Below are 26,324 nucleotides of genomic sequence, written 5' to 3' on the forward strand. Positions count from 1 at the left end.
CTGCATGAACAGGTGGATCCAAACTTTTGACCGATACTGTACACCAGTACCTTACTTGGTATAAATCATACATTCCAATACAAAACACACAAGCAATTAGTTTAATTCCATATGACATATGGAATTAAAGTAAAACAAGGACCTGTCGCGAGGCATCTCATTTTGCTGACTGATGATTATTATTTCTATACTTGGTCAAAACATACACATTTTCTCGGAAAGTAAACCACAGCATCACACCCTGGCCATATCAAAATAGTCTATAACCACAAACATTTTAAGTAGACTTGTAGGCCTGCCTGTGGTTAATCAATGAGGATGAAATAGAGAAGTAGCAATTTCCTTCCATAGACTTACTATTGAACTTGATCACTTTACCAGTATGAGCATTCCCATATTGAGGGAGAGTATAAATCTCAGCTGTAATCCTGTAATTTTGTTATCAAGCTTCTGATTATGGCGGTTTTCGTTACACCCATAAAAACAAATGTGGAGAGCCACCCATTTATATGTGGCCACCTCTCCATTCTATAAGAGCACGCTGGAGCAGATGCAGGGTCCTAACGATATGCCATAAATGTTCCAGATGAAACAATCGATCAAGCCCAGAATGAATAAAGTGAATAAAATTACAATTTCTACAAAATCTTTTCCAACAAATCTACAGTATATATTAATGTAGCATCGGCGTCTCTGCCCCCTGGCAGGCAGAGACGCCGTCCCCCTTACCGCCTTACTGGCGTTTTCCGGCTCTCCAGCTGCTGCAGCTGCCGGCGCGCGCAGCTTCCCGGGCACTGTGCATAGGGCGCGAGCTCCCTCTTAAAGGGGCCGCGCGCGCCGTCCTAAGGAGTCCCCGGCCAATGGCCGGAGGACTTCTCATATAACAGGCACCTCCTCCAAAATGGAGGTGCCCGTGCATGGTTGTAGCTTTGTGTTCTAAACTCTGCTTCAGTCCTCAGGTCCTGCTGCTAGCCTGACTACCAGTCCAGTCCGCCAGCCTGACTACCAGTCCAGTCCACCAGCCTGACTACCAGTCCAGTCCACCAGCCTGACTACCAGTCCAGTCAGCCAGCCTGACTACCAGTCCAGTCCGCCAGCCTGACTACCAGTCCAGTCCGCCAGCCTGACTACCAGTCCAGTCCGCCAGCCTGACTACCAGTCCAGTCCGCCAGCCTGACTACCAGTCAGTCCGCCAGCCTACCAGTCCTGTCCGCCAGCCTGACTACCTGTCTCTGCCAGCCTATGATCCAAACCTGCCAGTCTGTCTATGGGCTAGGCTTGCCTGCCTACCCGGAGAACGTACCAGTTACCTGCCGTGCCTACCCGGAGGCTCCTGCCAGTTACCCATGGGATTCACCTGCTCTCATACAAGGACTGGCCCAGAGTAGCACCTGGTCCCTCTGCTCGGTCCTTCCCTGGTTCACGGAGTCGATTGAGCCGCCGTGCGACCTTGGTCAGTCCGAGTTGATACCTAGTTACGCCCCTCTGGTCCCTCCTTGCACCACAGCACAGAGGTTCCACCACCCGGATCCGTAACAATTAATATAAAACAATAAAAGTAAGAAGGATAGAAAGGTACCCTAATAAGTGACATACGCGTAAAGAAGCACTCTTCCTCCCATCAAAGTTTTTATCCTCTTAATATATTGCAGTCATCATATTATATAGACCTGTGTACTTACAGTTGCTCATTTTACCTTTCTATCCAGCTAATCCTTCCCTTTTCCATTAGGTCTATGACATCACGTGATTAAAATCTGACTAGCTGACTCTTTTCAAGATCTATATAGAAACAGGAAGACTCTTTTCCCTGCATGAGTCATCACCCTCTTCAACTCCTGGCCCAGCTGCTCTCTCCTCCCCTTGCCAGGGACTTTGCAGTGATGTAGCATTGCAGTTCTAATCATGACTCATGCAGGGAGAAGAGACTTCCTGTTTCTACATAGAGTTTAGAAGGATTCAGCTAGTCTATTTTTAATCACGCAATGTCATAGACCTAATGGAAAAGAGAAGAATTAGCTGGGTAAAAAGGCAAAATGAGCAATTGTAAGTACAATATATTAAAATAAAAAATTTGATGGGAGGAGTGCTTCCTTCATTATGGGTATATTGTAACAGAACTGCAGATAAAGCTATTTATTTTTACTAATAGCCTCCTCCTTTCCTTTATCATAACTTCCTAAAAATCATCTGAGCAACTGCTACATTACAATTTCCATAAAGGATTATATCCATTCCTGACAGGTTATGCGGCACTCGTTTGGTGTAATGACCTCTTTGCTTATGATACATACCTATAAGTAAAAATATTAGCAGAAATTATATTTAAAACAGGTTTAATTGGAAGCCATTTCATATTTTCAGGATTTTTTTTACACCGCCTATTACAGTTGAGACAAGGAATTGTGTTTTCTATTGCTTACATGGCAGCTTTGCTGTGTAGACTAGGCCAGAATCATCAGAAAAGGCCAGTGTATTTCATTACAGCACCACACTGCTGGAGGCCAAATTAACTGTATGTTGTGTTCTTGCCATTCCTTATTTCCTTGTGGAAGGGGCTGTACTCCATTACTTACTATTAGCATTTCTATGACAAAAACTCATGCATTGCAGCAGCCGTAAAGCACACGTACCCTGCTGCACTGGCTATATAGATAATGCAGAAAGAAAGTGAACATCTCCAATATTTAAAAAAAAATAAAAAATAGAAATATTGATAAAAGTATTTAATAAAACTAAAATGAAACAATATATTTTATATTTTTTTCCTTTTAAATGGTATACTTCATTAATGGGTATATTAACACATATATATAGAACTACAATGAAATAAATGTGTATTATAATTATTAAATTCCTAAGCTTTTAATATAGTTCTCTGTTCATGGCACCTCCGGTAACTGCTACTATACATCTAGGTAGATAAATTTTAAAAACGGAATTATGGTACATCTAAAACCCCCAGTAAAAGTGAAGGCTTAAAGGGAATCTTTCAACAGGTATTTGCCACGTAATCTGAGAACAGCATTACATAGAGACATAGACCCTGATTCCAGCGATGTGTCAATTACTAAGCAGCTTGCTGCATTTTTTTATTAAATCACTGTTTTATCAACAGGAGATTATCACTAGAGGACTAATAAACTTGCTACCATGTAGTCCTCCATATTCATGAGCTCTGTATGACCTCGTCCCCACCACTGATTGGCTCATTTCTGTGTTCACTGTGCACAGGCAGAAAGCAGCCAATCAGTGGTGTGGGCGGGGTTATGCAGAAAGAACTGGAGATCTGCAGCAGATAAAAATGTGATTTTATGCAAACTGCCCAGTAAGTGATACATTGCTAAAATCAGGGTCTCTGCCTCTACATCTTGCGGCTCTCAAATAGGGTAGCAAAAACCTTGTGACAGTTTCCCCTTAAAGATTTTATCCCACAAACATTCATCATCTATGTAAAGGATGTAAGATCGTCAAAGCACAAACACCCTTACCGACCGTGAGATCAAGGGTTCTGTGTCCACTGTCTGAATGGAGCCATAGCATGTAGTAACTTTTATAGGAGTGATCGTGCTCAAGTGTAACCACAGCTCTCATAGGCAGTAAATGGAGTGGTGGTCTCGCAAACATAATATCGCTCCATGCTCACAGGGGACCCAGGCCTTGTTTGAAAAAAAAAGTAGGAAGACACTGGTATCTATGTAAAGAATAAACAGATATTTTAATATCAGATAACTAAGAAATGTTAAAGAAGACGGCATCTCCAGATGACTTAAAGGGGTTGCCTCATGTTGTTGAACAGCAGCGAACTGCTCCTTTGCCTCTTGGCTTCCAGCTTACTGGGGGCTGGTCAGTGCGCTCCTGATGGGCTGACCGCTCAGACCAGCGGTATGACTGTGCCACCAGCCCACACTGTGCACGCTCTGATGTTGCAGCAAATGGCGCTTTACCTCTTCAGCAATGGAGGAGCGTAGGGACATTGAAGCTTGCCGCATCCAGCCTACTTGAGAGCAGTGCTTACAAGCTCTATTGGAAAATACTTGTAAGCCCTGAGATCCTTGCCTATAAAACGGGCCTCCGCTGATAGACTGCAGCAGTGGCCAGTAAAATGGGCAATGGCAATGAATAGTAATTAAAAAATAAATCCCCTTTTGATAATGAAGACGATTTTGAATAACGAGTAAATTGCAAAGTTGCTTCTTTTTCCGAACACTTTGCATTTTTACCCATTTAAGATGATGAGACAGCCCCGTTAAGCATACACACAATTTTCATTAGAAATGCTCTAAGTTATCGATGAATGTGCTTCATGGAATGGGCAGAAGATGCACTACAGTTTATGAGACTCACTGAGGCAGGTGCAGTTCGACAGCCTAAACCCAGTGTCCTCCGTGACTGTCTGCCTCCGATAGACTAAAGACCCGCCGTCTTCCTTTCCTGCCAGATCTTACTAGAGGGAAACACAGCGACAGGTCATAAGAGGATTTAACAGTGGCACATAGGACAGTACACAAAGGAGTGAACACAGAGGTTAGAAGACACATAGGAACAGCAGCATTCACAGAGACAATGAAGCAAGTGCATGCTAGATATCAAGAGAAGGCGAAACACTTAGTGGTTAATTATGTTAATAAGGCTTATAGTCCTTACCTGTTTAGCATTAATGCCCATCTTACCATCTATCTGGCTGTATAAAGTCTCCCTACAGATCACCTCTCTCACTGATTGCTAATGACACGACAGACACAATGTTGGCCATCAAAACTAGTACAGGGAGAAAGTGAAGGAGTTGGCCAACTTCCATAGAGCATAACGAGTAAATTATTGATAATGGGATTTCCCTTAATTCAATATTGAGAGTTTCTCATGAAGATAAGTTATCAACATCAGATCAGTGGGGATCCAACAGTGACATGCATTTTCTGTCTGATATTGCAGCCTAGCCCCATTCACTTGCATGGGACTGAGCTCTAAAAAGCTACAGTACCAGGCACTACACAGTACATGGAGCTACTTCTGGTACATAATGAAGGAGACATGCTGCTCGACAGATAGCTATGTCCCTTTCAATTAGATGATCGGTGAAGATGCGAGGGACTGGTCTCCAATGATCTGATATTGATGGCCTATTCTAAAGAAGGTCTATCAGTATAAAACTCTTTGAAAACCCTTATTGATCCTGAATTCACACAGGATCTTCACTGCTCGGTCTTGTTGGATACAATTGGTTCATTTCCCCTCTTCATCAAACCGAGCAAAGATCTCCATCAATGAGCAAAATGGTGCCCATAAATTAGGACTCGGCTTTTACTTAGACATCAGCAACATGTATTAGGGAATGTGAAGGGGGGAAATGCGTGTCGTGAATAGTGATGATCGAGCATGCTGGTTGCTCGAGATTTACGAGCATGCTCGGGCGAGCACCTATTATCTTCAGCGTGCTCGGGGGTTAAGTTTTCGTCGCTCCGTGAACATGATTTGCAACTGTTTGACAGCTTTAATACATGTGAGGAATGCTGGAAAAATAGGCATGTATTAAAGCTGTCAAACAGTCGCAAATCATGTTCACGGAGCGACGAAAACGTAACCCCCGAGCACGCTGAAGATAATAGGTGCACGCCCGAGCACGCTCGTAAAGCTCGAGCAACGAGCATGCTCAATCATCACTAGACTCGTGAACATTACTGGCATAACAATGTGTTAAAAAAAACAATCAAACTGAATATCCATCCTCATAAGGGGAGGTCTTCACGCCACCATTAAAGACCAAGGAGAAAAGGGATAGTCAATAATGATGAATAGGAGAGGAGGAAAGAATGCCCTAATAATTACATTAATTCATGACATTTCCGTTTTCAGAAAAATGGTAAACACCTTTAAAAAACAAACAAACCGACAGACGTAGATCTAAAAGATAATATGTTCTCTACTTGTAGCTACCACTAGAGGGAGCTTACCAAATACTATTTACACATTGATCTCCAGAATAGCGGAATAGCACAGTATGCAGTAAGCTCCCTCTAGTGGTGGCGGCAGGTAGACAGTATATCATTTTTTAGATCTACTTCTACATCGGGGATTTGGAGATCTGTATCAGTAAATCTAAATTTCCAACCACAATAAAATACAATAAAGAATTAACGAGAACATACTTTTTAAGCTAAAAACATCATGATGACTAAAAGGCGGCTATTTCGTTCAAGTGCTGGGAAAAGGAAGTTGTAATAAAGAGAGATGAAGATAGCAATCACCATTGTAAAATGTATAGGAATAAATGTATGGCAATACATAATCATCCCGATCTTTTCCTCTCTCTAGAAGGTAGGAGTATTAGGATGTACAAGGATAAACTTTCGCTTAATGGTAGAATCTGTGACCTAATGTCCGGCGACTATAAAAAGTTCAGCGGGATAAAGTGTTATTATTCTTGGACCAGAGGGCTTGCTGCTGAATGTAAGGAAGGAAGCATGTCTGTTGGTTTTAGCTGAATACGATTTTGTCTTTAGAAGTTGAAATAAGGTTGGCAGTCGGAGAAAGCATTAAAACAGCTGGGTATCCATAACAAATTCAATGACTGGCAGTGCTAGATACAAAGTCTACTCATTCCCATTGGTCTTTGCCACATTGGAACTTGCAACCTCATTTTCCAGCCGCACAAATACATGGAGCGAAAGTCTGTGGGAAATAACAAGTCTTACAACGAGTATGTGTTCCAACTTAAGGAAAGTACCCAAGGAAAAAAGTCAAAGGTGATCTAGAGTAACAACAGAGCAATTCCATGGTAAAAACATAGTTACATCGGTTGAAAAAAAGACCTAGGTCCATCAAGTTCAACCTTTCACAAAGTCTAATCTGTGGTCTGTTTTGTTCAAGTTGTTGTTCTGTTCACGGAATGTTCTGTTCCGACAGGCGTCCATTGCCCTTGGCTTAGAGAAAAGCAAAGTCTGCTTCTCTATACTTCCTTGTAAAACAGAAATCTGATGGACACCATTGTATATGAATGTGATATAATACAAACATATTTCGGCCATATCCTGTGAAAACGAACCCTTGAGACTAGTGTGAACAGTCTTATTCTATGACTGTAGGGACTTCTCTACATGGTGAAGAGAGCATGCTCACTTTTCCTGTCTAGTCCAGGGGTCCACAGTCTATAATCTGGGGGGACTGAGGGAGATGTCTATGTGGCCTTCAACCATATGGTCACAGACATGTAAACAGTGTCTGCTCCAAGTCACGGAGGACATGAATGGTGCATTGCCCCGGAGCATGGTGTATTGTCTCGTCATCTCTGGGATTCCCATATTTTAGGAGAATAATGTTCTGACTCCATTGCAGGAAAGAAAGGAGTATATGAGGTGCACAAGATGTCATGTGGGAATGCGTTTTTTTTGTAGTTTTTTTTGTAGTTTGAGAACAAAACATTTTAGTGTTTCAATACCTTGCAAATTATAATGAAGAAAGAGGCGCATGCCTGGTCTTTCTTTCTAGATTGTGAATGGCCTTAAAATAAATATCTCAGGATGTAACATCCCCAATATCCAAGTTCTATTGCGCCCATTTGGGTTGGAAAAATCTAACAATGTGACCCATGCACCAAAAAAGGTTAACTTCTGGTCTAATTGGAAGAGTATCAATTCACGTACCAGGCACTTTATGGCCGATTTATGGACTCCATTGATTGGTGGCTTTCTACCGCTAATTCCTCCCACTCCGACTTGACAAATTCAACACTGTGCGCTGTGTGGACCAGAAGTCAGCCTGTTTAAGCAAGCCTATAAAACTCACATTGAGGTTCTCGTAGACTTGTATAGATAGACTTTCCTGTCCACACAGAAACCGCTGTAGGATTTGACAAGCCAGTGAATGGAAAAGTGGAAGAACACTGAGCTGCAATAAGTAGTACAGCACTGGCTTTTAGATGATGTCCATTACAAACAGAATATTTTATTTTCTTTTTAAGGCCATGTTCACATGTGGTGTATTTCTGTGGATTGCAGTCACTCATTGAAAAAATAATCCACACAGATTTGAGACCATGCTGCTGCTTGTAAATGAAATCTGTCAGTAGGATCAACCCTCCTAAGCTGTCTATATGGGCATGCAGAATATAGATAGTTGAAGCATGAAAGGTAGTGTTACCAGCGTGAGACATGTAGATCAGGAGAGCAGACTGTCAGTCATTACATGTCTCACACTGGTAACGCCCCCTTTCATTTAAAATAAGCTCTGGAGGCAGATCAGTATCCGGCCCACAGATTTTAACAGCTCATTTACATAATTAGTAAAATATGGATTTCTTGGAATAAGACATCAGATCGCAGATATCAAGGTATCATTATATTCAGCTTCCTATGACCTATATGCCCTTATAGACTGCTGGAAAAACACCCCAAACACCTGCTGGCATTTAAAAACACTGAAAAAGAGCTCAGACAACGACCACAAAGAAGTGCTAAAAAAGAAGCTTGAGGAAAAGAAAAAAAGCTGGTGTTTTCTGAAGAGTCTTCCTCTTGAAAAACTAGGCGGGTTAGCCCACCAGAAACCGATGTCTTGTGCACACACCCTGAGGGTGCGTTCTTATGGGGCATTGAAGCATCAGTACCAACCTGTGTGAATGTTCCTTTCTGGGATCTTGAGGATCCAGTTCTGGTACTACAGGTCCAGATGTTACATACATGTATAAGATTTGGAACTATAGAATTTTTTTAGTTTAAGGATTGTTGCCTCTTACATATTCATTAGAGCAGTTTTTCACTATTTGACTTGATTAGAGGGTACCACAATAATGTTTTTCAAGATAAATTACCTTCTACATTGCTGTTTTTTGTGTGGTTGTGTTTGAGCTTTGCTCTCTATCCTTGCTTTTTGTGGGTATACCAACAAACTATACCGAAAAAACACTATGGTGAATAATCATCCGTGATATATTTCTTGTGTTGTAAGTAAAGTTGTTGCAAATCGATTCTCAGGACCCGGTTCGGGAGCCTCATCAGCAATATGTGGCCGCTGGACGGGAAACCTGAGAACACCTCCCGGCATCCAAAGCTCTTTTTTTGATTACCCAGACAGGCGCGACGTCACATGTGCTTCATGCCGCAACTATGACATCACGCCAGGCCAGCTAATCAAACAGGAGAGCCGCGGATGCTGGGAGGTAGGAGGTGGTTCTCAAAGCTCACGTCTAGGGCCATAGATTACTGACATGGCATATGGACACGGTTCTATGAATCAATTTGCACCGACCTTTGTTAGCAATGTAGTAGTTACATGGCCATTCAGCCAATAGATTTTTTTTCACATTCATAAAGATAACTTTATAACACAATCCGCATTGTACTGTGCATTAAATCCCAGAAATACTACACAATGGTAAGGGGACCAAATTACAAAGAACTTGTAACTTAGTACAAAAATTAATAATTCCAAACAAGCAAAGGAATAAGACAATGTCAGAATTGTTACTCAGCCATCTGAAATTGGAGTCATTTTACTGTTCCTTTTAATGTACTATTAAAAGTCTGTTAAAAGTGCATTCCCATCCACTGGGCAATCTTCATTATAATAAGTAAATGCTCTGAATGATCTTCATGCCAGTGCTAATTGCACGCTTGAATTAATGGGGTTTGTAAAACAAAAAAACTAAAGTAAAAGGAGGACATCTAGTCCTGCCAGGTTCAGCTTCATGGAAAGAACGTTTTTTATGATTATTATAACATCTAAATCTTATTGTTGGAGGAACACAGATATTGAATAGGGAAGCAATAAAGATGGCGGGAGGAGAATTACATAGCAGCTATGTTACGTTCTAACTTCTAATCTGATGGGACTTTCTTGTAATAGAGGTCTCTCCTGGGACAGAAAGAAATGTCCCGTTCTTCGTTCGTCTGACCACTGAGGCATGTAATTGGCTGAAAATGGCAGATAACTGGGATGGGACGACATTTAAGGCGCATCCAAACACGTCCCACTCAAGACAATTAGTATAATGTATCACTGCACAATATAAACACATTTTTTTAATAAAAATTATTTGTTTTTGTGTAGCCATATTCTGAGAGCCATAACCCTCATCTTTGTAGATGAAACTGTGTAAGGGCTTGTTTTTTTTTTTGGCGGAGTGATTTGATGTTTTCATTAGTACCATTTTAGGGTACATACATCTTTTTGACCACATTTTTTTTTACGCTAAAAACATAAATAAGACCCTAGTTTGGGTTTTACTTTGGTACTAAAAGGCATCACTCTTGTCCATGGATTATGCTTGACACTGCATCAGTCTTATACATAGATCGGCTGCAGCCTACAGACAAGGGTGTCTTTGAATCTGGAATAAGTAACCAATTATTTTTCCAAACCAAAAAAAGACACCCACCTGCTACCGGGTTCTTGCCACTCATCAGTGCAGGGTAGGTTACTCATTGACTGTGTAAAAGACTTATTCCTATTCTGCATACACAAGAACCCTGAAGAGTCCAACACTGAGTACTCTCCAATGGGTAGAAGTAGAAAGCATCCTTTTTCTTGGAGAAGAGATAATTTGCATACCCTTTTACCCAGGAAGCATTGCCTGGCATATAAGCCTTCATACGCCAACAGCCTCCAGAATATAACCAATAACGACTAGATTAGTTCTTTTCAAACTGTGCCATGGGCCTCACGAGTAAGTCACTCTCTAGTTATTGATGACACACAGCTCACAAGTGTGATTGTAAATTGCACACTCTTATACATGACTGCAGCAAATTAGGGTTTAGCAACATAATTGGCTAATTTTGTGTCTATCTTTATGTTGTACAATGTTCTGGAGGCAAAATGCACACACAGCAGTATTTTTTATTTTGCCGTGGCTTTTGATCACAGATGGTGAGGTCCAGTCATCACTTTGGTCTAACAGGTGAGCCATCAGTAGAAAAAGATTGAGAAGCCCAGTCGTAGACCATAATCATGATGGTCCTAAGACCCTGGTTCATCGGCCAGGACAGTATTTTATGGCTGCTGGATGGAAGCCCTGCAAACCGCCTCCGATAGTGGCTCCTCTTTTGATTAGTCAGCCTGGTCAACCAGGTCAAGGCTGGTTAATCAAAATATCAGCTGTGAATGCCATCAGGTAAGAGATAGGTCTCAGGCCTCACGGAATCCTGACCTAGTCCCTTGTTCGTGGTCCTGGAAATCAATTTTTTCATCTCTATTTGTGATGATTCTCTCTCTTGTCAGTTCAGAATAGTAAAATGTGCCTGAACCACGCAACAATACAAGAACGTACTGGGTGACAATTACAATTCTGGATAACCATACAGTACGTATTGTGCTGATTCTCCTCCAGATTTCCTACACATGATGGGAGGCCACTGCCAACTCTTCCTCTCTTTGCTTTATTTCAAATGTTAATGTGTAAGAAAGACTACAATGTCACTGTGGCTTCCCCTTCCTATGGATTACACACCATGGTTAAAGTTTCCAAATTGAGCACAAAAAAATACATATAAAGGTTAACATTGGGAATGATTTTGGATCTTGTAACTGCCCAGCTATGTTCGAGAGAGAAAACATGAGATCCAATGTGAAAAGAGTAAAAAAGATAACTAAACATGGATCATTAACTTCTCAGTATTTTGGCTTGGTGATGCCTTATAATCAGACACACATTCAATCTGGGACAAACCATGACACACAGCATAAAAAAAATGATAGAAAATATATTAATTTTACCTGATGGACTCTGAACAGCAGATGGAGTTGATGTTAAACTGGCTGTGACAGAATCACAAGGACCGGTGCTTCCACTGGAGCTGCCACTCGAGGGGGGTGATGGAGAAGATGCTGGTGACATGCTGTGCTGATTTATGCATTGGGCTACAGCAAAACCTGTGAAATGTTTCACATGCATTACTATGCTGATAAAAAAGGGTATGCATCATAAATAGTGTATTTCCACACGTACTGTCCCAAAAGAGGACCTCAAAGATGAGCATCTGATGCTGGTGTCCTTTATCAAACCATATTCCAAATATTTCCAAAGCATTCTTTATTGGTATACAGGCCAGTAGTAAATAGAAGCAAAGTGGATGGAAAGGTCTCTTTATGGCCATTAAATGGCTCGAATCCTGCATTTTAACAGTTTTCATCCTGCACTTAAAGCCTCAGCAGTTTCTCCTTTTGCTTCTGTTTTTTTTTCTGCCATTTTCCTCCAGCTCCTTCCCACTTTACATTAACTTTTATAGGCAGTATAATTTGATCACTCACTGAAGACAGAAATGTAGACAGATTTGAGGAGTAATTCAGAGTGAATGATCAGAGCAGGAGATAACAAGAAACTGATAAATGGTAAAAAGACATTTTTCTCCAATAAGATATAGTACAACGTTTCACCTCTTCACTCGTACTTTTGACTTAGGAATTTTTTTAACTATTTAAGAAATATAATGGATATGGAAGAAGCAAGTTTGGACATTTATGAGCATTGAAGCAATGAGAAAATACCAAATTTAACATTCATCCAATATAAGAGAAAAAGTAGTAAAATATGATAAAATAAAATTAGGAAACTGGCATTCAGAGTTTAAAGAAATGATAGAACTCAGTCGAGATGGGCATTAAAGGGGCTGTCTCATCATAAACAACCCAATTACGTGGTTATCTGGAGTTAACCTTTCCACGTATCTTGGCCATTTGCCAGGCATTGTGCACGCATGCTATTTTAATGGTTTCTTTTTTACAGGAATTATCAGGACATTTTTTCAGTGGTCAGACGAATGAAGAACGAGACATTTCAGGCGCGAAAACAATTGAATCTTTGAGTGCGGGCAATTCCAGGATCAAGGCAGAAAAGCAGAGACCAGCCCCACCATTAAAACAGACATCACTTTCAGGGCTGCTCTCTGCTTTTCCTACTCACCGTGTTATCTCCTTACAATCTACACTGACAGTGCACTCTCTTGCAAGCTCGTTATTTTTCTTCAGACCCAGAGAGGGAGCGCACTGTCACTGTGCATTTAAAAGAATACTGCACGGTGACAAAATCCTATTAAGTATTAGTCGGAATTGCCAACCGACATACTCAGTAGAGCAGAGATTAGACCAGCCCCAGAAACGAACGTCACTGATGACTCTTCGTTTCAGTGTGGGGACACAGGCTGTGGCAGTGACTGCAGCTTATCCCCTTTATGATGCCCTGTTTGAATATCCTAGCATGCACTGGGAATTCTCAAAAGAAATGCCATTAAACAAGAAGTAAAAAAAAAAAGCAGTTAGGTAGTATAGAGAGGGAACGGTTGGAAAATTTTAATTAAAGTATATTAAAAAAAAAGTAATTACATTATCAGAGTAAATACAGATTTAGGATTATATCAGTGTTAGTTTCGGACCACTTCTTTAACATCATTCCCAACAGAGGGAAAATCCTTCTCTTTTATCTATTAAACAACAAACTAAATTCATATAATCTAAGAAAATGCATTTTTAATGCTTCTAAACATGTTGACTAAACAAATTATTCTAGCCTTAGGGACCTTGAAATCAAGGTGGAGTGCTATAATTTTCTTAAATTATTATAAATTTTGTTGAATTAAGAAATTGTGGTCTGTACCAGCAGATGCTATATGGATGGAGATATTTCACTGAAATACTCCACTGAGTATTGAATAGTTGTAGAACTTCTCAATCTAAAATTAATGGGGTTTTTTGTAGAGGGAACCACTCTTCACTTTTCCTGCTTTATATTACTTCCGAACATAAAAAAGTATGGTGATATTATGGTCCCATAAAAATGCTGGATGGGGAACGTACACACTGCCTTCTTTCTATATTGTCAGTTTCTAATAAAACTACCTCATAAAAATACAATTAAGAGACTGGAAGCATCTGCTGTTCATCAAAAATGATAAGTGGATATAGAAATGTTCTACTTTTGAATTCTCAAAACATCTCAATTCGTTCAGCATTAAATATGAGCACCAAGTGCAGAAATCCATGCACTTACTTACACCTTGGCATGCTATCAGTGATTGTCTGAGGAATGCTTTGCCATGTTGAATACATTTGGGCAAGAAAATTAAAGATTTACTGCTGGCAGCTTTGTTTGTAATTGCCAACCTATGAGAACCCAAATATGCTTGATGGGAGACGCTGCAGGTCATGATAGCATGTTTAGGTCACGCAGGCTGCTCACGGTAGCACGGTAGCCTAGTGTTGCATTGACACTTTGAAGAAATGGCTGGACCACTGGATCCATGAGCAAATCAATGAACTACAACCTGTCTGTGTCCCCAAAATGAAAACTAGAGAGGGGACTGGCTACCATATAATAAAGCTGCCCTACACCATAATCTCGGGATAAGGACCAGAAGGATATCCCTTCATGAAGGCTTCTATATGGCGTTGCCAACATAGTTTGCAGACCAATTCATGGCTATTATTGCATCCAAAACCGAAGCAGAACTCATCGATGAATAGGATAGACCTCCATTCTAACCCCCCATTGCTCCAGACCAGCCTCCAGTCTTCATATGGAGACCACGTGGGCAATGAGGAGGCCTTCATGAGGAAACGGTACCCTGGTCCGTCTCCCAGGATTATGGTGTGGGCTGGCAGAATGTATGGTAGCCGGACCCCTCTAATCTTCTTTCTAGGTACACAAACAGCTCAGTCTTAGATTGATATGGTGATGTGACCAGTGGTACTTATATCCAACCTACATAACACTGGGACAAATGAGTGGAAAAAATCAGAAACTTAGGATCAGGCTGAAAATTGCATATTAATCTAAAATGATTAAGGGAATGAAGACTGCAGAATGAAACTTAATGAAATTGTATTACCTAAAAAGAACCACTATCTTAAAGGGAACGTGTCACGTAAAAAAATGCTATTAACCTGCAGAAAGGAAGCTAATCTGCAGGTTAATTGTGTTCTGAACCTGCCAGGCACCTGCGCTTAGAGCCTCGCTGCTGGGAGGAAATTAAGTTTTTTCCTCCCGGCAGCATTCGCCATCCAGTCATAAGGGTGGCACTGGAACGGTTTCAGTCACCACTCTGTGTATAGAAAGCAGCGGCTGTAACCGCACCCCTGACACCGACTGACAGCAGGCTCAGCACTAGGGTCGGCTGTCAGTCAGTGCTAAGGGGGCGGTTCCAGCCATTGCTCTCTATACACTAAGTGGTGACTGAAACTGAGCCAGCGCCACCCCTATGACTGAACGCCGAACACTGCCGGGAGGGATAAAGTTCATTTTCTCCCTGTAGCGGAGCTCCAAGTGTGGGCACCGGGGGTGGGCCTTCTTAAGCCAACGACGAACATGGACACTTCATTCTATAAACTGGTGGGGCTCTCAGTGTTTATACCTTCATCAGCAAGTAATAGCATATCCTAGATCCTAGTCTTCTCTGTCACTTGGTTAGCTGGGAAAACCACTTTAATAAAGCCCCATCTACTGTTGGCATTCCTTCTCACTGCAGCAGCTTTAGATCATACATGTAAGAATTTTTCTCATGAATGATGGAAAAAAACACAAATTTAGAAAGACAACTCTTTTCACATGTTGCACAACAATTCATACCCATTTTATTTAAAGAAACAGTGATGACAAACTTTCAAAAAAGTGATCAGAAAATTGCCTATTTAGCACATTATCATATGACATCAAGTTGTCTGATACTACAGAGATCATTTAAAGGGTTGGCCTCATATTGTCTGTTCAATAGTGCATTGCTTCCCAACCAGCCGACTTCCTAATTTCTATGTAGGTAGGTAATCCTCCTTGATTGACAGTCCAGACCAGCAGCATCATTTCACTTCTGGCCATAGCTGTGTACTCCCACTGCTGCCATATTAGGCTATGTTCACACATCATGTTTTTTTTTGCATCACAAATCTGCAGCAAAACCTGATCTCTGGCAGGAAAGAAGCCGCGTCAAAAACTCAGGTTTTGCTGCCTTTTTTGGTGCGTTTTTTATGTGGGTTTTTTTTTGCAGAATTGTGTTTCTTGTTCATTCTTTGTCTCTTTTATGCATGTACATAAAGTTCAGTGAAAAAAAAAATCTCATTCTGGTTTTGGCATAACAGTGGGGGAGGTGAATTGTTCAGGAATAATTTAACTAAAACTCAATGCACTGTCAGTTTGTATGACACTATTTACTTTCACACTATGGGGTCTGCCATTCAGTTGCACAGGCATTGTTAAATTTCACACCTCCCTGGGCCACAGGTATTGCTCAATCTCACAGGTAGCTCAGCCAATGTTTACAATTTACACATCACTAATTTAATGAAATACTCCTTATACAAACTACCATCTCAGTGATCAAGGCAAGATGGTAAAGTCACAAAAATAAATGTGTTTCACATACTGCTGTACTTGCTTATTTTCACTAAAAAAAGCAGCAAAACATGATAGCTATGTTCACGCATCATGGTTTTTTCAGCATATTTCACCACCCATTACTTCCTATGGGTGAAAAAACGCTGAAAGAAGTGACAAGCTCTATTTTACAAAAAAGGCTGCAAGGCATAAAATACGCCAACAAAAAAAACCCCATGATGTGTGAACAGAAAATTCTGGTTTCTCATAGACTTTGCTGGTACTGCAAAAGGCAGCTGAAAATTTGCATAAAAATCTGCAGCAAAAAAACATGATGTGTGAACATAGCTTTAGGCACTTTTTACTCTGCACCATTGGAAGCGCAGTGACACAGATGCTGGCAGTGACCCTGGCCTTTTTCAGAGCAGGGCTTACAAGCTCTATTGAACAATACAGCAAGAAAACAATAAAAAAATTAAAACACTAAAACATTTTTTTTAATTATCACAGGAACAAAGGGGGATTTTTATAAATAATAGTTTACAAAAGTTTTGTTTTTAAAAACACTTTCCAACAATACCCATCATGAAACTGAGAGTAACCCTTTAAGGTAAGCCCCAGTGTATGAACTGGCAATCTAAAAACCTGACTGATAACCAAATCCAGTTAACACATTTTACGATAGCCAAACATGCATTCATGAAAAAGAATGGGAGCTATGAAGCAACAAGAACCTTCCTGACATGCCAACATCTATCATTAGAATGTCCCTTTTAATCTGCAATTTTTCATTTGAAACCTAACTAGTTAATTTTATACACTAGCCCATGTAGACCAATGGAAAACTAGATTCTTGGGGACCAAATAAGTGAGAGGGAAATTTATAGATGGAAAGATAAGAATTAAAAAAAAGGCTGACAAAATCAGTACTGAGGGTATTAGCAGCACGATTTATAACAATGTCAATTCTCTTTCATTTACGCCATGAATGAACTGTAAATCAAGACTGATGGCATTGTATAACCATAGCAATGCTATTCTGTGAAGTTAAATCTGGGTCAATGTGACATAGTCTGATTATTTATAATTCTGCGGAACAATGCTGCTAAATCATGATCATAGGCATTTGTGCCTTATTCTGGATCAACACATTAAAATTGTAAGAGTTAATGGTCCTGAATATTTCTAAGATTATCAATTACAGTGAGATAAATAAGTATTTGATACACTGCCGATTTTGCAAGTTTTCCCACCTACAAAGAAAGGAGAGGTCTGTAATTTTTATCGTAGGATACACTTCACCCGTGAGAGGCAGAATCTAAAAATAAAATCCAGAAAATCACATTGTGTGATTTTTAAGTAATTAAATTGCATTTTATTGCATGAAATAAGTATTTGATCAACTTCCAACCAACAAGAATTCTGGTTCTCACAGACCTGTTAGTTTTTCTTTAAGAAACTCTCCTATTCTACACTCATTACCTGTATTAATTGCACCTGTCTGAACTCGTTACTTGTGTAAAAGACACCTGTCCACACAGAATCAGTCACACTCCAACCTCTCCACCATGACCAAGACCAAAGAGCTGTCTAAGGACACCAGGGACAAAATTGTAGACCTGCACAAGGCTAGGATGGGCTACAGGACAATAGACAAGCAGCTTGGTGAGAAGGCAAAAACTGTTGGTACAATTATTAGAAAATGGAAGAAACACAAGATGACTGTCAATCTTCCTCAGTCTGGGGCTCCATGCAAGATCTCGCCTCGTGGGGTAAGGATGATTCTTAGAAAGGTCAGAAATCAGCCAAGAACTATATAGAAGGACCTGGTCAATGACTTGAAGAGAGCTGGGACCACAGTCTCAAACATTACCGTTAGTAACACACTACGGCATCATAGATTAAAATCCTGTAGGCACACAAGGTACCCCTGCTCACACCAACACATGTCCAGGGCCGTTTGAAGTTTGACAATGACCATATGGATGGTACAGAGGACGCATGGGAGAAGGCCATGAGGTCAGATGAAACCAAAATAGAACTTTTTGGTATCAACTTCACTCGCCGTGTTTGTAAGAAGAAAAAGGACAAGTTCAACCCCAAGAACACAATGCCAACTGTGAAGAATGGTGGGGGAAACATCATACTTTGGGGGTGCTTTTCTGCAAAGGAGACAGGACGACTGCACCGTATTGAAGGAAAGATGAATGGGGTCATGTATCACGAGTTTTTGGCAAACAACCTCCTTCCTTCAGTAAGAGCATTGAAGATGGGTCGTGGCTTCGTCTTCCAGCATGACAATGACCCAAGACACAAAGCCAGGGCAACTTCGTAAGAAGCATTTCAAGGTCCTGGAGTGGCCTAGCCATTCTCCAGACCTGAACCCAATTGAAAATCTTGGTAGGGAGCTGAAACTAAATGTAACTGCCCTGAAACATGAAAGATCTGGAGAAGATCTGTATGGAAGAGTGGGCCAAAATCCCAGCTGCAGTGTGCACAAACCTGGTCAAGAACTACAGGAAACGCCTGACCTCTGTAATTGCAAACAAAGGTTCCTGTACCAAATATTAAGTTCTGTTTTTCTATTGTATCAAATACTTATTTCATGCAATAAAATGCAAATCAATTATGTAAAAATGGTACAATGTGATTTTCAATTTTTTAATTTTAGATTCTGTCTCTCACAGTTGAAGTGTACCTAAAAATTACAGACCTCTCCATTCTTTGTTGGTGGGAAAACTTGCAAAATCGGCAGAGTATCAATCACTTATTTTCCCCACTTTTTGTACCTATGAATAAGAGAAGTAGGATATGTTCTCATAGACTCGTTACAAAATTGCAGAACATGTGGTCCTATGTGCAACTGAAAGTATAGAGAACAGTAAGATGCATTCACCAACATTCATGTTGTGGGGCTTTGAGCTCTCTGGTAGTCACTTGGACACGCACTGGCACCAAGTTTTAATATCCAAACAAAATAAAGTTTATTATTCTTCATAGACTTTTTAAATCCAAGATGACAAGAGCTTCCTTCAGCACGAATAAATCAAAAAGTCCCTTGTCGGTAAAGGCAAAAATAAATAAAACAGTCAAACCAACTTGGTGTCACAGGAATCTTTCAGATTAAAACATAGACGATCCACCATAAACGGTCTATCTCCAGCCTCAGCACAACTCTCTGATCTGTTCCCGTTACCTTTTATTAGGCCTGTAAGGCCCAGACTGGGGAATGGGAGTGTAGCGTCAGCGTCCCTGCCTCCTGCTAGGCAGGGACGCTGTTCCCCTCACCTCTCCACTCCGTGCCCGGCGTCCTCCTCCCGCTCTGCTGGCAGCGCGCGCTGCTTCCCGGCCACTGTGCTTAGGGCGCGCGCGCTCCCCCTCTCTTAAAGGGGCCGCGCGCGCCGTCCTAAGGAGTCCCCGGCCAATGGCCGGAGGACCTCACCATATATAAGGCACCTCCTCCAAAATGGAGGTGCCCGAGCAATGTTGTTGCAAAGCCTTCACTCTGCTTCAGCCCTCAGGTCCCGTTACCAGTTACCTGCCAGTCACCTGCCAGATATCCGTTTACTTGCTTGCAAGCCTGCGGTCCGACGGTCTGCCTTCCGACACCTGTCAGTCTGTCTATGGACCAGCCTGCCCGCTCACCTGGGAGCGCTCATCTGCTACCTGCCTGCTAGCCTACCTGGAGGCTCCGCTGTCACTTGCCGTGACCACCTGCCTGTCCAGAGACGCTTGCCCGCTCACCTGGGAGCGCTCACCTGCTACCTGTCTGCTAGCCTACCTGGAGGCTCTGCCGTCACTTGCCGTGACCACCTGCCCGTCCAGAGACTCTTGCCCGCTCACCTGGGAGCGCTCACCTGCTACCTGCCTGCTAGCCTACCTGGAGGCTCTGCCGTCACTTGCCGTGACCACCTGCCTGTCCAAAGACTCTCGCTCGCTCACCTGGGAGCGCTCATCAGCCACCTGCCTGCTGTCCTTCTACCCAGAGACTGTCCCTGTCACTTGCCGTGACTACCTGCCCTTCTACCCAGAGACTGTCCCTGTCACTTGCCGTGACTACCTGCCCTTCTACCCAGAGACTGTCCCTGTCACTTGCCGTGACTACCTGCCCGTCTTCCCCGGGAGCCTCCCGCTTCCTTACAAGGACCAACCCCGTTACAGTTTGTTTGGGCCATGGAACCCGGTGGCACCCAAGCTCCCTCGCTCTCGGACCTATGTCATGAACTGTCCCGTCAGAGGTCCCAACAGGAGTCCATCCTGAGTCATCTGCGGAATGTCAACTCTCGCCTGGACACTCTGACTTCTCCACCAGCAACCACCGCTAGTGTCATGACTCGCAGCCCGGCAGCGCCGCTGCCCACCAATACCATGGCATCCTGCCCCGGACCCCGGCTTTCTGCACCTCCTCGCTTCGGAGGCGACCCCGCTCAAGCTCGGGGCTTCATAAACCAGTGCACCCTGCACTTTGAACTCGTGACCCACCAGTTTATCTCCGACCGGGCCAAAGTAGCCTTCATCATGTCCCATCTCACGGGGGAGGCACTGGCTTGGCTAAATCCTCTATGGGAGAGAGGAGACCCCCTGGTGTCCAACCTGCCAGCCTTTCTCACGGCTTTCCGGAAAGTCTTCGACGAACCCGGACGGAAGACCTCATCCGCATCATCTCTGCTACGCCTCCATCAAGGAAATCTCACCGTGGGCCAATATGCCATACGGTTCCGTACCCTTGCTTCGGAGCTGGCCTGGGATAACGACGCCCTGGTGTCAGTCTTTTGGGAGGGTCTGTCCGGCCGTATTAAAGATGAACTCGCCGGACGGGACATACCTACCACTCTCGACGACTTAATAACTCTTGCCACCCGGATTGACATCCGGTTCCAGGAACGCGCCAAAGAGGTCACCCGTGAGAGGTTTCCACTTTCCACGTCTAGCCCCTACCTTTCAGAAACCTGTCACTTCTCCCGCTACTCCCCAGGCGCACTCACCCGAGCCTATGCAGGTCGACCAGACTAAGATGGTCAAAACCCGTCAAGAGTTACGCCGTGCCGAGGGGAGCTGCTTCTACTGTGGCAGTAAGGAGCACCGGATCCGTTCCTGCCCGGAGAGGTCGGGAAACGCCTGTGTCTAGGATCGCTCAGAGAGATCGTCCTAGACAAGAGTAAACCCTCTCCATCTCTGTTGCTGTCGGTTTCTATCATCTGCGGGGAGAACCGTTATTTTGAACTAGCCCAACTTGACTCTGGAGCTGCCGGAAATCTCATTTCTCAGTCTCTGGTAGAGAAATACCGCATTGCCACCAAACCTCTAGCTGTACCCTTATCTGTCGCTGCCGTGGATGGGGGCCTCTTACCACATCCCATCCAACTCATCACCGAATCCATAACCCTGCAGGTGGGAATGCTGCACTCTGAGAGCATCTTTCATGTTCTGCCTGGACTCTCTCACGCCCTCTTACTAGGCCTACCTTGGCTTCAGAGACATGCACCCGTGCTTGATTGGCAGACCGGAGAAGTCCTTCGCTGGGGACAGGACTGCCATAAGACTTGTTTAGTTCCCGTCCATCCTGTCCGTCCTTCTCCTACTCCAGCCAATCTACCTGGTCTTCCGGCTCCTTATTGGTCGTATGCGGACGTCTTTAATAAAAAGGAGGCAGAGACATTACCCCCTCATAGACCATACGACTGCCCAATCGACCTGATGCCCGGCGCTACTCCTCCCCGTGGGCGCATTTACCCTTTGTCCGCTGCTGAGACCCGATCCATGTCAGAATATATTGAGGAGAATCTGGCCCGGGGGTTCATCCGGAAATCTACTTCCCCGGCGGGAGCAGGCTTCTTCTTCGTCAAAAAGAAGGACGGCTCACTCCGTCCCTGTTTAGACTATAGGGCCTTAACCAGATCACGGTGAAGAATAAATACCCCCTTCCGCTCATTCCGGAATTATTTGACCGTCTGAGGGGGGCTAGAATCTTCACCAAGCTGGACCTACGTGGGGCGTATAACCTGGTCCGTATCCGTCAGGGGGATGAATGGAAGACGGCATTCAACACCCGGGAAGGCCACTATGAATACCTGGTAATGCCCTTCGGTCTCTGTAACGCTCCTGCCGTCTTTCAAGAGTTGGTCAATGACATCTTCCGGGACCTTCTCCACTCCTGCGTAGTGGTGTACCTGGACGACATCTTGGTCTTCTCTCCGGATCTCCCCACACACCGGAGGGATGTTCGTCAGGTTCTGCTCAGGCGGAACCACCTCTACGCTAAATATGAGAAGTGCCTCTTTGAGCAGACCTCGCTTCTGTTTTTGGGCTACATAATTTCTCAGACCGGCCTACGAATGGATCCTGAGAAACTGTCTGCCATCGAGAAGTGGCCTCGACCAGAGGGGTTGAAGGCTATTCAGCGGTTCCTGGGCTTCGCCAACTACTACCGCCTCTTCATACCGCACTTCTCTTCCCGGACTGCCCCTATCACTGCGCTGACCCGTAAGGGCACTAATCCCAGAGAATGGTCGCCCGAAGCAGAGGAATCCTTTCTTTCCTTAAAACAGGCTTTCTCTTCCGCCCCGGTGCTGCATCGCCCAGACGGCAACAAGCAATTCTTCCTGGAAGTTGACGCCTCCTCCTCTGGAGCCGGAGCGGTACTTACCCAAAAATCGTCTTCCGGGAGAATGGTAACTTGCGGCTTCTTCTCCAAACTCTTCTCCTCTTCCGAGCGCAACTATTCTATAGGAGACCGAGAGTTATTGGCCATTAAGCTGGCATTGGAGGAGTGGCGTTACCTGCTCGAGGGGGCTCTTCACCCGGCAATAATAATTTACACGGACCACAAGAACTTGGCTTACCTCCAGAGTGCCCAGAGACTTAACCCGCGCCAAGCCCGGTGGTCCTTGTTTTTTGCTCGCTTTGAGTTTGTTCTTCATTTTCGCCCGGCTGACAAAAACATCAAAGCTGATGCCTTGTCCCGATCCTTCCTGGTGTCTGATCTTGAGGAGGAACCTAAACACATCATCGATCCCGCCAGAGTAATGCAGGTGGCCCCCGTGAGTCTAAATTGTCTCCCTCCCGGTAAGACGTTCGTAACGGTACCTGATCGGGAGAAGATCCTACACTGGGGTCACTCGTCTAAGCTTGCTGACCACGCCGGTCAGAAAAAGACCCTCCAGCTTATCACCCGGCACTACTGGTGGCCTACCCTGCACAAGGACGTAATAGACTTTGTTTCTGCCTGTGTGTCCTGCGCCCGCAACAAGGTTCCGAGACACCTGCCAGACGGTCGCCTCCTTCCTCTTCCAGTACCTGCTGCCCCCTGGCAGCATATAGCTATGGACTTCATAACAGATCTCCCTGTCTCTGACGGTTGTACGGTCATTTGGGTGGTCGCTGACCGCTTTTCCAAAATGGCTCATTTCATTCCCCTGCCAGGCCTCCCGTCTGCACTCGAGCTGGCTAAAGACTTTATCCGCCACATCTTCCGTCTCCATGGCCTGCCCCTCCACATCGTGTCGGATCGTGGGGTCCAGTTCACCTCACGCTTCTGGAGAGCCACATGCAAGCTGCTAGACGTCACTCTGGACTTCTCCTCCGCATACCACCCACAGTCCAATGGTCAAGTGGAGCGGATCAATCAGATCCTGACCAGCTACCTCCGGCACTTCGTTAATGCCCACCATTCAGACTGGGTGGATCTCCTGCCATGGGCCGAATTCTCTTACAATAATCACGAGAGCGAATCTTCCTCCAAATCCCCGTTTTTTGTAGTCTTCGGTTAGCATCCTCGGATCCCATTTCCCGTCTCCACCTCGGTGGACAATCCGGCTGCGGAATCTCTCGTTAGCAAATTTTCCTCCATTTGGGAGAGTACCCGATCCGCACTCCTTCAGTCGTCCGAGCGGATGAAAAAACACGCTGACAAAAAACGCCTGGATCCTCCACAATTCCGTCCTGGAGATAAAGTCTGGCTCTCGTCCAAGTATGTCCGGCTCAAGATTCCTTCCTACAAGTTAGGGCCCCGGTTCATCGGCCCACTGGAAGTTATCAAACAAATCAACCCAGTGGCCTATAAATTGAAACTCCCGGCCAACTTGCGGATCCCTAACTCCTTCCATGTATCTCTCCTCAAACCCGTGGTACTTAACTCTTTTTCCAAGTCTACAGGTACGCCTTCTGCTCCGGTTTCCGCTGAAAACGAGTTTGAGGTAGAGAACATTCTGGCCACCAAAAGGGTAAGAGGAAAAACCTTTTTTCTTGTAGTTTGGAAGGGGTTTGGTCCTGAGGAGAGAACTTGGGAGCCCCGGGAGAACATCCATGCCCCTCTCATCCTTGATAAATTTCTGTCTGGCCTAAAAAAGGGGGGGCCTAAAGGGGGGGGGGTACTGTAGCGTCGGCGTCCCTGCCTCCTGCTAGGCAGGGACGCTGTTCCCCTCACCTCTCCACTCCGTGCCCGGCGTCCTCCTCCCGCTCTGCTGGCAGCGCGCGCTGCTTCCCGGCCACTGTGCTTAGGGCGCGTGCGCGCTCCCCCTCTCTTAAAGGGGCCGCGCGCGCCGTCCTAAGGAGTCCCCGGCCAATGGCCGAAGGATCTCACCATATATAAGGCACCTCCTCCAAAATGGAGGTGCCCGAGCAATGTTGTTGCAAAGCCTTCACTCTGCTTCAGCCCTCAGGTCCCGTTACCAGTTACCTGCCAGTCACCTGCCAGATTCCTGCTTGAAACCTGCCTGATATCCGTTTACCTGCTTGCAAGCCTGCGGTCCGACAGTCTGCCTTCCGACACCTGACAGTCTGTCTATGGACCTGCCTGCCCGCTCACCTGGGAGCGCTCATCTGCTACCTGTCTGCTAGCCTACCTGGAGGCTCTGCCATCACTTGCCGTGACCACCTGCCCGTCCAGAGACTCTTGCCCGCTCACCTGGGAGCGCTCACCTGCTACCTGCCTGCTAGCCTACCTGGAGGCTCTGCCGTCACTTGCCGTGACCACCTGCCTGTCCAGAGACTCTTGCCTGCTCACCTGGGAGCGCTCACCTGCTACCTGTCTGCTAGCCTACCTGGAGGCTCTGCCGTCACTTGCCGTGACCACCTGCCCGTCCAGAGACTCTTGCCCGCTCACCTGGGAGCGCTCACCTGCTACCTGCCTGCTAGGCTACCTGGAGGCTCTGCCGTCACTTGCCGTGACCACCTGCCCGTCCAGAGACTCTCACTCGCTCACCTGGGAGCGCTCACCAGCCACCTGCCTGCTGTCCTTCTACCCAGAGACTGTCCCTGTCACTTGCCGTGACTACCTGCCCTTCTACCCAGAGACTGTCCCTGTCACTTGCCGTGACTACCTGCCCGTCTTCCCCGGGAGCCACCCGCTTCCTTACAAGGACCGCCCCCTTGTATAGTTGATCTGAGGTTCCGCCTCCCAGACCTGTTACAGGGAGCAACCTTTCCCATCCAAGCTCTTTTGTTCACTTCTAAATCCCAGACCCAGAATCCAATCAAACAAACTACTCAGTAAACTAGTGTTACTGGTAAAGATTTTCTGGGATTTACATCACCAAGGCCAGCCACCTCGGTGACACATACATCGTGTCAATAACAATAAACAGTTGAAACCACAAGTTTACATACATTATATAAAAAGACACATATGCATGTTTTTTTCAATATCTGACATGAAATCAGAATAAACCTTTCCCGTTTTAGGACAATTAGGATTACCATAATTTTTAATATTTGCCAAATGATAGAATAATGAGAGAGAGAGAGAATGTTTTAAGGCATTTTTGTTACTAACTGCAAAGCTATAAGTTTACATACATTTCATTAGTATTTGGTACCATTGCCCTTCAACTGAATGACTATGGTCCAGCGTTTGGGATATCCTTCCACAAGCTTCTCACAATAGTTGGTCTGAATTTGGGCCCAATTCTCTTGACAAAACTGGGGTAACTGATCCAGGTTTGTAGGTCGTCTTGTTCGCACCTGCCTTTTCAGCTTTGCCCATAAATTTTCAATAGGACTGAGATGGGGGCTTTGTGATGGCCACTCCAAA

At 44.4% G+C, this 26,324-nt stretch overlaps 1 protein-coding gene across 8 annotated transcripts in view; it reads right to left on the reverse strand.

The window, feature by feature from the left end:
- The window catches only part of CLEC16A (C-type lectin domain containing 16A), a 293,814-nt gene that overhangs the window by 18,256 nt on the left and 249,234 nt on the right, over positions 1–26,324 (reverse strand). For 3 of the 8 annotated variants that reach the window (XM_073647726.1, XM_073647727.1, XM_073647730.1), the window contains exon 22: positions 11,710–11,865. The exons of 1 other annotated variant lie outside the window; for it this stretch is intronic. In XM_073647726.1, the coding sequence (XP_073503827.1) occupies positions 11,710–11,865 (156 nt within the window). Of the gene's footprint in view, positions 1–4,347; positions 4,448–11,709; positions 11,866–26,324 lie in introns of those variants that run through there. 4 more of the 8 variants (XM_073647735.1, XM_073647729.1, XM_073647733.1 and 1 more) reach the window with 4 other exon arrangements.

This window comes from Phyllobates terribilis, unplaced genomic scaffold (assembly GCF_046119375.1).
Source record: "Phyllobates terribilis strain yellow unplaced genomic scaffold, ASM4611937v1 Scaffold_9__5_contigs__length_417890890, whole genome shotgun sequence".
Classification (NCBI taxonomy): domain Eukaryota; kingdom Metazoa; phylum Chordata; class Amphibia; order Anura; family Dendrobatidae; genus Phyllobates; species Phyllobates terribilis.